Consider the following 14,194-nt stretch of genomic DNA (forward strand, 5'->3'; position numbering starts at 1 on the left):
CTCTGGAATTCTTTGTACAAAGATCTCTCTTCTGGTGTTCTGTCCACTGCACTCTAGGTGTGCTGGTCTTCCTGGACACTCAGCACTGTCTCCTCAACTCAAGGAGTTAGCCAGACTGTTGCATTTTGCCTCCGTGTGTTATGGCCTGAAAACTCTCTCAAGGTTAAGTGAGGCAATCACAGGTCTGATTTATTTCCTGTCTCTCAGGCATTGCTTTCATTTGTTGCCTCAGGTCTGGTGTCTAGGAAATGTTTTCCTTTTTGGTTGTTATCGAAAAAAGGGTTATCACTATTATGCCATAACTGGAAACACATATCTCAAATCAAACCAACAGATTATGGTGTAACAGACTGAAATAAAATTTACTGATATGGTTCCAGATTTCATGCTACAAATTACATTTAACAAACAAGCACTTGTTCAATTTTGGGGTAATATCAAAGATGATTCACAATTATCTAAAATTGCTTTTTAAAGTGTTCCTCCCTAAAAAAAAAGTAGATTAGGGCTGCCAGGAACTGGGTGGGAATGAGAAGTGATTGCTAATAAGTACAGTGTTGCTTTGCGGGGTGATGAAAATGTTCTGTAGAATGCCCTGGCAGCAGTGGTTAAGATTTTGTGCTTCCAGTGTGGGAGCACAGGTTTGCTCCCTCGTTGCGGAACTAAGATTCCACATGCCATGAGGCATGGCCAAAAAAATTTAAAAAGAAAAAAAAAAAAAAAGTTCTGAAGTTAGATACAGTGATAGCTGAAGAACTCAATGAATATACTAAAATCTACTGAATTCTACACTTATTTATAAGATGAATTTTATGGTATGGTTCCCTGGTGGTTCAGATGACAGGAAGATCCCCTGGAGAAGGGCATAGCTACCCACTTCAATCTTGCCTGGAGAATTCCATGGACAGAGGAGCCTACAGGGCTACAGTGCATGGGGTCGCAAAGAGTTGCACCCGAAGTGCACAACTAACACTTTCACTTTCATGTGGTATGTGAACTGTAGATCACTGTAAAAAGCTTTTTCTAACTACATATGAAATGCAAAATCCATTAGGCCAGATTTTGTATATATACTTCAACCCAAACAACTTATTACAGTAAATTGAAAAGCCATACATTATGAAGTGTTTTACAATATGTTTTCTCACCAAGTATTATTTTGCTTTAGAAAAAGTTATTCTTCAAGAAAATGTTACTTATGCTAATATGTAGTAGGCTTATTATTAAAGTAAATTAACAAAAATTTCACAGTTTTTGTTTTAATTTCTAATTCAGAAAATATCACCAGATAAAACCATATAAAGAAAAATTCTTTGGATTTCCCAATAAAATTTAAGAGTATAGAGTCCTGATGCCATATAATTTGAGAACTGACAGTCTATGCCAACATACTATGCCAGAGAGTCCATACTGGTATAATATCTTAACAGACATAAAATATAGTATTTAACAAAAGTAGTTAATGAAAAATGCTAAGAAGGTATGTAAACCCACACTAAAGTTTGTTACTTAATTGCATGTCTTACTTGGAAGTCTCTGGCAAGCCAGCTGAAAGTTCCAGAAACACAGATAAGTAGTAACCACGAACAACTCCATTTCCATCCTCAAAAAAACAAAAAGAAAAAGATGTTATATACACAGAAACTCCAATCAATTTAAGTGTAAAAATGTAAGCCACAATGAAACAAAATATAGGAAAGTATCTGATATTTGGATTGAGAAGTAGTTTTAAGTTTAAAAGCACTAAGAGAGCTGATAAAAAGACCAAGAGTCTACAAACTATTTTTCTACATAAAGATAGAAGCATAAAAGCATACAAACAAAGGAAAAAATCAACTACTCTGAAAAGAGTTAGGAGTTTCAACACATACAGAACTCTTAAAAAATGAGCCTCCAAGAAAAATAAAAACCCCAAAGAAGTATACCAAAAAAATGAAAAGTCTCAACTTCACTAGGAAGTTGAGGAAGGAGACAAAAAAACAAAGGAGATAATAGTTAAGATTAAAAAGGAGTAAAATAGAAAAAGGTAACACTTGATGTTGAAAGTAATTAAATATAATTTCTATGTTTCATACGTCAGGATTCCATATAAGATTCTCTCTGGAGATTTAAAGTTTCTCATATTTCTATTACAGAGATTTTATGAATAAAATTGTTCCCTTTTGTATTTCTCAAGGACTGGGTGAGATTACGTCTGTTAAAGCTACATGTATAAGCACACTTGCCCAACCAGACTGTGAGGGCTGAGGGCAGAAATGTATCTACAGAAGCATACAGCTACTTCTGAACCCCTTCATTTCCAGGCTACTTGTTCTCAAAGGTCGTGATGCAGCATTCAAGGTTTGACATGATAATCACTCAGTAAATACAATACTACAGAAAGATGAATAATCACTTAAGGGAAAAGAGCTGGACACAAAAGATTATATGTTGTATAATCCCATGATATGAAATTCTGAAAAAGTACAAGTATACTGACAAAAACAGATCAGTGGTCGCAGAGGGGCCAGGAAGGGAGAAAAAAGGATTAACTGAAAAGGGTAAATCAGATAACTTCGGAGGGTGATAAAACTCATGACTATGATAATGATTGTGCAACTGTACGTATCTGTCAAAATGTGCTATATTTAGTTATTATGAAATATAAATTATATAGCAAATTACACCGATTGTTAAAAATCAACCAACATCCTTGTGCAAATAACTGGAGTTTCTTTCTTTTTTAAAATTTGTTTCTAAAACAACTTCCCTGGAATACAGTCAATTAATAAAAGGTAGTAAACATTTTTTATTCCTGATTTCTATCACATAATAATACTAGAAATTTCTCTTTGACCTAATTTTTAATTTTAAGGAACAAGATTTTTATAATTTCTATCAATGCACCCTCTGTACCTCTAACAAAATTCTTGCTTTAAGAATTTTCAATAGGCATTGTGGCAGTCACAATGCCAACACAGGCACAATGGCAGCATAGTTTTTAAAACTCTCAAAATCTGAATGTAAAACAACAATCGAACATCAAAACCAAAAGCTCACAAACAACATTTACTACAAAACCAGGTAACAGGTTATCTCCACAACCCCCAAAACATAAGCAGATAAAGACAGACCAACTAGAATCACAAAGACCTGCCTTTTATCAACACTGTAGGAGAAAGGAGAGAGACGCAATGGGACATCTAATGGACCAGAAAAAAGGAAAACCACAAAATGGTCAAGAGTTAGTCACTGAAAAGCATGATAAGCCTCAGGACACTAGAAACTGCAAAAAACTTGCTCAATGTAATACCAACTGAGTATAAGAACTAAATGCACTCTAGTCACTCTAAACTCTTAAAAACAAGTATCCAGGGTCTTTTAGGGCACGTCTAAAGATTGCAAAGCAACTGCTAAGAGGAAAATAAAAGATAAATAGCACAGAAATAATACAAGCAAATGAAGAAAAAGGTCCAGATTACAAGGAGAGAAGAACCAGGAAATCTCTCAGAAAGCAAAGCATCAGATTTCTGATTGACATATCACACTGGTTATACACATGCAAAAGAATGAAGCTAGACCCCTCCATCATACAAAAATTAACTCAAAATATATTAAAGATCTAAACATAAGTCTTAAAAGTTATAAAAGTCCAAGAGGAAAATCTAAGCAAAAAGCTCCATGATAATGGAGTTGGTAAGAATTTCCTTCATACGAAACCAAAAGCCAAAACAAAAACTGGACTACAACAAAATTTAAAATTTCTGTCCATCAAAGGTCATGACCAACAGAGCAAAAAGAAAACTTAAAAATGAGAAAATATATGTAAATGATATATCTAGTAAGGGGTCAATATCCAGAATGTGGAGGCTTCCCTGGTGGCTCAGACAGTAAAGACTTTGCCTACGATTCAGGAGACCTGGGTTTGATTTCTAGATCAAGAAGATTGCCCAGAGAAGGGAATGACTACAACTCTATCACTCCTGCCTGGGAAATTCCATGGACAGAGGAGCCTGGTGGGCTACAGTCCACAGGGTTGTAAAGAGTCGGACTTGATTGAGCAACTAACACTTTCACATCCAGAATATATAAACTCCTACAACTCTAAAACAACAAAAAACTAGATTAAAAAATCAGCAAAGGACTTGAATACACACTTCTCTAAAAGGGATATACAAATGTCCAACAAGCACATGAAAAAATGCTCAAAAACACCACTAGGGTACATAAATCAAAACCACAATGCCCATTAGTATGGTTATGCTGTTTTCTACAGTAGTTGCACCATTTTACATTCTCATCAGCAGTGCACAAGGGTTCAAACTTTTCCATATCTTTGTCAGCACTTTTTGTTTTCTATTTCTTTGGTAATAACAATACTGGCTTTAGAGTATGAAGGATATAAATCATTTTCAACACACAGAAATTCAGGAAATACAGTTTCCATTAACCTTTCCAGGAGAATTTACTAGAAAACAAGCTCTGAACCCTCACAGCTGTCCAGACACAGCAGAGGGAAATGAGAGTATATGCAAAATCATTTTTAAACATTTCTCAGTAACTGATGGTAGAATTTCTCAAGTTGATGGTAGAATTGAGTTCCCCTCCTGAAATTCTTTTTATAGAGCAAATGAATGATTCATTATGATATATTACAATTCTCTTATTTCCTATGGCTTCAAAAAGTAGGTTCCCAGAGTATAAGAAATGAGTTATAGGTGTAATATAAAGAAGTTTAAAAAATTATATAATTCTGAATTTGAATTATAAGTGTTAGTGTGATCTCATGAGTTATTTTATTTTTTAAAAAATACATACAGGGACTTCCATGGTGGTCCAGTGGCTGGGAATCTGCCAGTCAATGCAGGGGACATGGGTTCAATCCCTGATCTGGGAAGATGCAACATGATGAGAAGCAACTAGGCCCAATTGCCCATGCTCTAGAGCCCAGGTATCACAACTACTGAAACCCATGAGCACCTAGAGCCTGTGCTTCCTACAAGAAAAGCCATCACAATGTGAAGCTCACGAACTGCAATGAGAAGTCCCTGCTCACAGCAACTAGAAAAACCATGCACAGCAATGAAGACAAAGAAAGTTCAGCCAAAAATAAGTAGAATTTAAAAAAAAAAAAAAACTACATATATATATATATGTGTGTCAAAAAAACCCCCAAAAACAGGGAGAACAAGATGGTGGAGGAGTAGGTGGACATGGAGAACATCTCTCCATGGATGCATCAGGAATACACCTTCAGACACAGAGGTGCACACAGAACACCAGCTGAGAGCAAACAGGAGTACCTGACCAGTGGAAAAGAATATATAGAATCACACAAAACTCAGTAGGATGAAGGAACTACGGGGAAAAACAGGAGTGTTATTAGGACTGGATCTGCCCTGGGCAGGTTTGGGAACTGAAGCAGGCGTCCGATGCCCACATCGGGGTAACTGTCAGAGTCAGAGGAGAAACATTTAAGGCTGAGAGTGAAACAGCTGATCTGCGGCAGCCTAAATGGAATGAGAATCAGACAGTCCTTGCGGCAGCCATATATACCCTGGACAGGGACGCAGGTCCCCGAGAAGGCGGACCAGCTGGGAGCTGGACCTTAGGGATTGTGGAGCAAACCCAGAACAAGGCCTGCTGTTGACTGTGGAGAGACTGAACGAGGGGATGTGAGGGAAGAGATGTGGTGGGAAATGCCTATGAAGCAAAGGCGGGCAGCCATGGAAGCAAGGCGATACTGCAGGGTCATGCGTAGAGGGTGGAGCCATCACCATAGCCTCTCAGACCACACATGCCAGCATGGGCAGATGAACAATAGAAAGGCTGGCCCATTAATTGCCTGACGCACTGAACTACAGAGTAGGACCCCATGCAGAGTGCCCCTTTAAGTGACTGACCCAGCGATCTACAGTGTAGGACCCCACCCAGGGTGCCCCTTTAAGTGCCTGACATGCAGATCTACAGATTAGGACCCCAGTCAGGGGGGCCCCTCTATGTGCCTACGTGTGTGATGAACAGAGAAGGACCCCAGGCAAGGGAGCCCTCTAAGCACCTGAACAGGCAGAGCTACAGAGAAAGACTAGCCAAAGAGGCCTTCTGATCGCCAGTTACCAGAGGCTTGGAAAAAGACTCTGATAGGGCCATAACTCCAGCACTGAGGCAGTCCGTGTCCCTGCACACTTGGCGCCACCCGGGTCCCTGTAAGCCAAGCAGCTGCACCAGCTTCACAGTGAATGCTCACTGGGGCAGAGCTGCCACAGGCAAAGAAAAAAGTCTTGAGTCTATGCACGCGGGATTGCTTTGGTCGTGTCCAACTCTTTGTGACCCTGTGGACTGTGGTCTGCTAGGCTTCTCTGGGGGGAGGCAGGGCCAATACTGGCTGCCATACCCTTCTAGAGCACTATATTCCCTTCTTCCCTAGCCGCTAACTCCGCTGAGCACCTGATGCTGCCAGAATCCCTGCAACCTAAGCAGCTGCATCACCTCCACACCTGGCCCTCACAGGGGCAAACCCAAGTCCTCCAGGGCAGCCTCAGGAGCAAAGGTCAGTGGACGACCCACATGCAGAGGTGGAAATAAAACCAAAACTGAAACCCAGGGGCAGTTCAGCTAAGGAAGAAGATCCAAAACCTTCCCACCAGCTATACAAGCTGCAGGTTAAATTCAAGTGATTAACTATGCAGACTCTGTGGCTACGGAATATATAAAAAGACATCGAGAGGTCCCACAAAAGAAAAGGCACTAGTTCTGATGCTGTGGACATTGGAGGCAACAACACACAGGAGTAGGACCCGATTAGTATCTGAGCTGCCCCCACAGCAGGTCCAGAGACCAGCACAGGGTTGGGAGGGCATCCTAGGGAGGTGAGGTGGACAGTGACTCCCAGGTGATGGAAAGGATCCTGACAGCAGTGACTCAAGAGAAACATTTATTCTTTTGTTTTGACATGTTCTGTGGTTTCTTTTGGATTTTTTTTTCTTTTCTTTCTTCCTTCCACCCCCTACCCCCCACCCCCCAATCCTGGGCCTCCGTGTAGCTGTCAATTTTATTGGCACGATGAAATCTAATCAAGCTTTTGAGGTTTTTTTTCCCTTCTTTTTTCAATCACATGCTTTACAGTTGTTATAAACCTCTGCCTCTACGTTGGGCTTTTGCAGTTCTATGGAGTTACTTTTTCTTTCCTCTTCCTTTTTCTTTTCTTTTTTTAATCTTTAATTTTAACTTTTTAAACCTATTATTATTTTTTCTATATTTATTCCTTTGTTTGCTTTTCTTACTGTTCTTTTCTCCATGCATTTAATCTTTAATGTATATAAATCTTCTTTATCTACCTCTATTTAGCTTTGCAAACCTATTCTTTCTTTCCTTCCTTTCCTCTCAACGTATTTGATAGTTTTGTTTTCATTGCTTTATTCTTCAGTGGGCACCTTGCTTCAGTTTTGTTTTCCAGTTTGTGCTTTAGTTTGTTTTGTTCTTAACTGGTAGATATAATTTTTGGTTTCCTTTGTTCACCAGGTCAATCTACTATACTTTATTTTTGCTGGACTGTTTTGATTTTTGCTTATGGATGTGTACGTATATGTGTATAATCCATTATTTTTATTATTATCTGCCCCATTTTGTAACTGTCATTTTTCTGGGGTTGATCTTTGGTTTCTTGTTGTTGGGTACGTGTTTAAATTTCATTTAACGCCATGACAAACCACTGGTGGAATATTCATTCCTGACCAGGGATCAAGTCCTGAGCCTTTGGAGTGGGAACACTGGCTCCAAGACCCTAGGCTACCAGAGAACTAAACCTAAGGAGTAACAAATAGAGAGAACTCCCACAAAGGAAACCACTTGAATACAAGACCTGGCAACACCCAGCTACCAGTAGCACCCTGATCAGGACTCCACAGGCAAACAACAAACAAAACAAAAACACAAACCCAGTCATCAACAGACAGAATTACCAACTCACTCAGCCTTGTCCATCAGAAGAAAAACAAAAAAAAAAAACTCATCATAAATATCACCCTATACAAACCACTGCACCAACTGTAGGGGGGCAAACCAAAAGGAATCTTGAATTCAACCTTGAAGCCTGGGAAAAGGAGACCTCAAGCACAGTTAGTTTAAAAAAATAATGAAAAGGCAGAGAAATAATGCACAAATGAAGCAACAAACTAGAAACACAGAAGTCCAAATAAATGAAGAAGAAATAGGCAAACTACCTGAAAAAGAATTCAGAATAATAACAGTAAAGATGATCAAAAACCTTGAAAACAGAATGGAGAAAAGGCAAGAATCAATTAACGAAGACCTACAAGAATTAAAGAATAAACATAGAGAGACAAACAACACAATTACTGAAATTAAAAATACTCTGGAAGGAATCAATTGCAGAATATCTGAAGCAGAACAACAAATTGTGAACTGGAAGATAAAATGGTGAAAATAATTTCTGAAGAGCAAAATAAAGTAAAAAGAATGAAAACAACTGTGGATAGTCTCAGAGACCTCTGGGAAAATATCAAACACACCAACATTCAAATTATAGGGGTCCCAGAAGAAGTGAGAAAGAAAGGGTATGAGAAAATTTTTGAAGAGATTATAGTTGAAAATTTCCCCCAAATGGAAAAGGAAAATAGTCAAGTCCAAGAGGCTCAAGAGTCCCTTACAGGATAAAGCCAAGAAGAAACACGCCAAGACACATACTATCAAACTAACAAAGATTAAACACAAAGAGAGAATATTAAAAGCAGCAAGGGAGAAGCAACAAAGTAATATACAAGGGAAACCCCACAGGTTTAACAGAGGATTTGTCAGCAGAAACTCTGCAGGCCAGAAGGGAATGGCAAGATATATTTAAAGTACTGAAGGGGAAAAATCTACAACCAAGATTATTCTACCCAGCAAGGATTCCATTCAAAATTGATGGGAGAAATCAAAAGCTTTTCAGACAAGTAAAAGATAACCACCAAACCAGCTTTACAACAACTGTTAAAGGGACTTATATAGTCAAGAAATACAAGAGAAGAAAAAGATCTACAAAATCAAACCTAAAACAATGAAGAAAATGGCAATGTGTGTCTGTGTTAGTCACTCAGTCCTGTCCAACTCTTTGCGAGCCCATGGACTGTGGCTCACCATGCTCTTCTGTCCATGGGATTCTGCAGGCAAGAATCCTGGAGTGGGCTGACATTTCCTTCTCCAAAGAAAATGGCAATAGGAACATATATATCAATAATTACTTTAAATGTAAATGGAGTAAATGCCCCAACCAAAAGACACAGGTAGGCTGAATGGATACAAAAACAAAACCCATATATATTCTGTCTACAAGAAACCCACTTCAGACCTAAAGGGGACGTGAGAGGATGGAAAAATATATTCCATGCAAACGAAAAGCAAAAGAAAGCTGGAGTAGCAATCCTCGTATCAGACAAATGAGACCTTAAAATAAAGAAGATTACAAGAGATAAGGAAGGACACTACATAATGATCAAGGGATCAATCCAAGAGAAAGATGTAACAATTGTAAATATCTAGGCACCCAACACAGGTGCACCTCAGTACACAAGACAAACACTAACAGACATAAAAGGAGAAACTGACAGAAACACAGTAAAGTAGGAGACTTTAACAGCCCTCTCACAACAATGGACAGATCATCAAAACAAAATTAATAAGGAAACATAAGTCTTAAATGATACATTAGATGAGATGGGTCTCACTGATATCTTCAGGATATTCCATCCAAATGCAGAAGAATACACTTTCTTCTCAAGTACACATGGAACATTCTCCAGGATACACCACATCTCGGGTGAAAAATCACATCTCAGTAAATTTAAGAAAACTGAAATCATATCAAGCATCTTTTCAGACCACAATGCTATGAGACTAGATATCAATTACAAGAAAAAAATTTAACAAACACATGGAGATCAAACAATACATTTCTAAATAACCAACAGATTACTGAAGAAATCATGAGGGAAATCAAAAAATTTCAAGAAACAAATGATAATGAAAACACGACAACTCAAAACCTATGGGATGGATCAAAAGCAGTTCTAAGAAGGAAGTTTAGAGCAATATAATCCCACCTCAAGAAACAAAGAAAACATTGAATAGACAACCTACATTTATACCTAAAACAATTGGAAAAAGAACAGAAAAACCCCAAAATTAGAAGAAGGAAATCATAAAGATCAGAGCAGAAATAAATGAAAAAGAAATGAAAAAAAACAGCAAAGATTAATAAAAGTAAAAGCTGGTTCTTTGAGAAGATAAACAAAATTGACAAACCTTTGGCCAGACTCATCAAGAAAAAAAGAGAGAAGAATCAAATCAACAAAATTAGAAATGAAAAAGAGGTTACCAATGGAACAGAATAGAAAGCCCAGAGATAAATCCACGAACCTATGGACACCTTATCTTTGACAAAGGAGGCAAGGATATACAATGGAAAAAAGACAACCTCTTTAACAAGTGGTGCTGGGAAAACTGGTCAACCACTTGCAAAAGAATGAAACTAGAACACTTTCTAACACCATACACAAAAATAAACTCAAAATGGATTAAAGATCTAAATGTAAGACCAGAAACTATAAAACTCCTAGAGGAGAACATAGGCAAAACACTCTCCGACATAAATCACAGCAAGATCCTCTATGACCCACCTCCCAGAATATTGGAAATAAAAGCAAAACTAAACAAATGGGACCTAATGAAACTTAAAAGCTTTTGCACTACAAAGGAAACTATAAGTAAGGTGAAAAGACAGCCCTCAGATTGGGAGAAAATAATAGCAAATGAAGCAACAGACAAAGGATTAATCTCAAAAATATACAAGCAACTCCTGCAGCTCAATTCCAGAAAAATAAATGACCCAATCAAAAAATGGGCCAGAGAACTAAACAGACATTTCTCCAAAGAAGACATACAGATGGCTAACAAAGACATGAAAAGGTGCTCCACATCACTCATTATTAGAGAAATGCAAATCAAAACCACAATGAGGTACCATTACACGCCAGTCAGGATGGCTGCTATCCAAAAGTCTACAAGCAACAAATGCTGGAGAGGGTGTGGAGAAAAGGGAACCCTCTTACACTGTTGGTGGGAATGCAAACTAGTATAGCCACTATGGAGAACAGTGTGGAGATTCCTTAAAAAACTGGAAATAGAACTGCCATATGACCCAGCAATCCCACTTCTGGGCATACACACTGAGGAAACCAGATCTGAAAGAGACACGTGCACCCCAATGTTCATCGCAGCACTGTTTATAATAGCCAGGACATGGAAGCAACCTAGATGCCCATCAGCAGATGAATGGATAAGGAAGCTGTGGTACATATACACCATGGAATATTACTCAGCCGTCAAAAAGAATTCATTTGAACCAGTCCTAATGAGATGGATGAAACTGGAGCCCCTTATACAGAGTGAAGTAAGCCAGAAAGATAAAGAACATTACAGCATACTAACACATATATATGGAATTTAGAAAGATGGTAACGATAACCCTATATGCAAAACAGAAAAAGAGACACAGAAATACAGAACAGACTTTTGAACTCTGTGGGAGAAGGTGAGGGTGGGATGTTTCAAAAGAACAGCATGTATACTACCTATGGTGAAACAGATCACCAGCCCAGGTGGGACGCATGAGACAAGTGCTCGGGCCTGGTACACTGGGAAGACCCAGAGGAATCGGGTAGAGAGGGAGGTGGGAGGGGGGATCGGGATGGGGAATAAGTGTAAATCTATGGCTGATTCATATCAATGTATGACAAAACCCACTGAAATGTTGTGAAGTAATTAGCCTCCAACTAATAAAAAAATTAAAAAAAAAAAAAAAGAAAAAGAGGTTACAACAGACAATGCAGAAATACAAAGGATTATGAGAGACTATTATGAGTGACTATATGGCAATAAAATGGATAACCTGGAAGAAATGGACAGATTCTTAGAAAAGTTCAATCTTCCAAGACTGAACCAGGAAGAAATAGAAATTATGAACAACCCAATTACAAGCAGTGAAATTGAAGCTGTGATTAAAAATCTCCCTAAAAACAAAAGCCCAGGACCAGATGGCTTCACAGGAGAATTCTATCAAACATTCAAAGAGATAATGCCTATTCTTCTAAAACTCTTTCAAAAAATTACAGAGGAACACTTTCAAACTCATTCTATGAGGCCACCATCACCCTGATACCAAAACCAGACAAAGACAACACACAAAAAGAAAACTACAGGCCAATATCACTGATGAACACAGATGCAAAAATCCTCAACAAAATCTTAGCAAACAGAATTCAGCAACACATCAAAAAGCTCATACACCATGATCAAGTTGGGTTTATTCCAGGGATGCAAGGATTCTTCAATATATACAAATCAATCAATGTGAACTATATTAAAAAACTGAAAGATAAAAACCACATGATCATCTCAATAGATGCAGAAAAAGCCTTTGACAATATTCAGCTGCCATTTAAGATTAAAACTCTTAAAAAAGTGGGCACAGAATGAACCTACCTCAACATAGTAAAGGCCATATATGATAAGCCTACAGCAAACATTCTCAATGGTGAAAAACTGAAAGCATTCCGCCAAAGATCAGGAACAAGACAAGGGTGTCCACTTTCACCACTATTATTCAACATAGTTTTGGAAGTCCTAGCTAGAGCAATCAGAGAAGAAAAAGAAATAAAAGAAATCCATATCAGAAAAGAAGTAAAGCTCTCACTGTTTGCAGAGGACATGATACTGTACACAGAAAATCCTAAAGATACTATCAGAAAATTACTAGAGCTGATCAGTGAATTTAACAAGGATACAAGTCGCAGGATACAAAATCAATACACAGAAATCACTTGCTTTTCTATATACAAATAATGAAAAATCAGAAAGAGAAATTAAGGAATCAATCCCATTCACCACTGCAAGAAAAGGAATTAAATATCTAGGAATAAACATACCTAAGGAGACAAAAGAACTGTACACAGAAAATTATAAGACACTGATGAAACAAATCAGAGATGACATAAACAGATGGAGAGATATTCCATGTTCCTGGGTAGGAAGAATCAATATTGTGAAAATGACTATACTACCAAAATGCAATCTACAGGTTCAATTACATCCCTATCAAATTACCAATGGCATTTTCCACAGAACTTGAACAAAAAATGTCACAATTCACATGGAAACACAAAAGACCCCAAATATTCAAAGTCATCTTGAGAAAGAAGAATGGAGCTGGAGGAATCAACCTTCCTGATTTCAGGTTATACTACAAAGCTACAGTCATCAGGACAGTATGGTACTTGTACAAAAAACAGAAATACAGACCAATGGAACAAGATAGAAAGCCCAGAAATAAACCCATGCACCTATGGGTACCTTCTTTTTGACAAAGGAGGCAAGAATATACAATGGGGCAAAGAAAGCCTCTTCAATAAATGGTGCTGGGAAAACTGGACAGCTACATGTAAAAGAATGAAATGAGAGCACTTCCTAACACCATACACAAAGATAAACTCAAAATGGATAAAGACCTAAATTTAAAACCAGAAACTATAAAACTCTTAAGAGGAAAACATAGGCAAAACACTTGATGACACAAAGCAAGATCCTCTATGGCCCACCTCCTACGGTAACAGAAATAAAAACAAAAGTAAACAAGTGGGACCTGATTAAACTTAAAAGCTTTTGCACAGCAAAGGAAACTATAAGCAAGGTGAAAAGACAACCCTCAGAATGGGAGAAAATAGCAAATGAAACTGACAAAGGATTAATTTCCAAAATATACAAGCAGCTCATACAACTCAATGCTAGAAAAACAACCCAATCAAAAAGTGGGAAAAAGACCTAAACAGACATTTCTTCAAAGAAGACATACAGATGGCTAATACACACATGAAAAGATGCTCAACAATGCTCATTATTAGAGAATTTTCCCTGATGCTGGGAAAGATTGAAGGCAGGAGGAAAAAGGGACAACAGAGGATGAAATGGTTGGATAACATCACCAACTCAATACACATGAGTTTGAGTAAGTTCCGGAAGTTGCTGATGGACAGGAAAGCCTCGCATGCTGCAGTTCATGGGGTCACAAAGAGTTGGACACGACTGAGTGACTGAACTGAAGACAAATGCAAATCAAAACTACAATGAGATACCACCTCACACTGGTCAGAATGGCCATCAT

The 14,194-nt window shown here is 38.1% G+C and overlaps 1 protein-coding gene across 4 annotated transcripts in view; it reads right to left on the reverse strand.

The window, feature by feature from the left end:
- Nucleotides 1-14,194, reverse strand: part of TRIM37 (tripartite motif containing 37) — a 168,282-nt gene that overhangs the window by 117,374 nt on the left and 36,714 nt on the right. For all 4 annotated transcript variants that reach the window (XR_006341158.1, XM_043902818.1, XM_043902816.1 and 1 more), the window contains exon 12: nt 1,527-1,603. Coding sequence is in view for 3 of the 4 variants with exons in the window: in XM_043902818.1 (XP_043758753.1) it covers nt 1,527-1,603 (77 nt within the window). In the remaining variant the exon portion in view is untranslated. The remainder of the gene's footprint in view (nt 1-1,526; nt 1,604-14,194) is intronic.

Source organism: Cervus elaphus, chromosome 5, assembly GCF_910594005.1.
Source record: "Cervus elaphus chromosome 5, mCerEla1.1, whole genome shotgun sequence".
Taxonomy (NCBI): domain Eukaryota; kingdom Metazoa; phylum Chordata; class Mammalia; order Artiodactyla; family Cervidae; genus Cervus; species Cervus elaphus.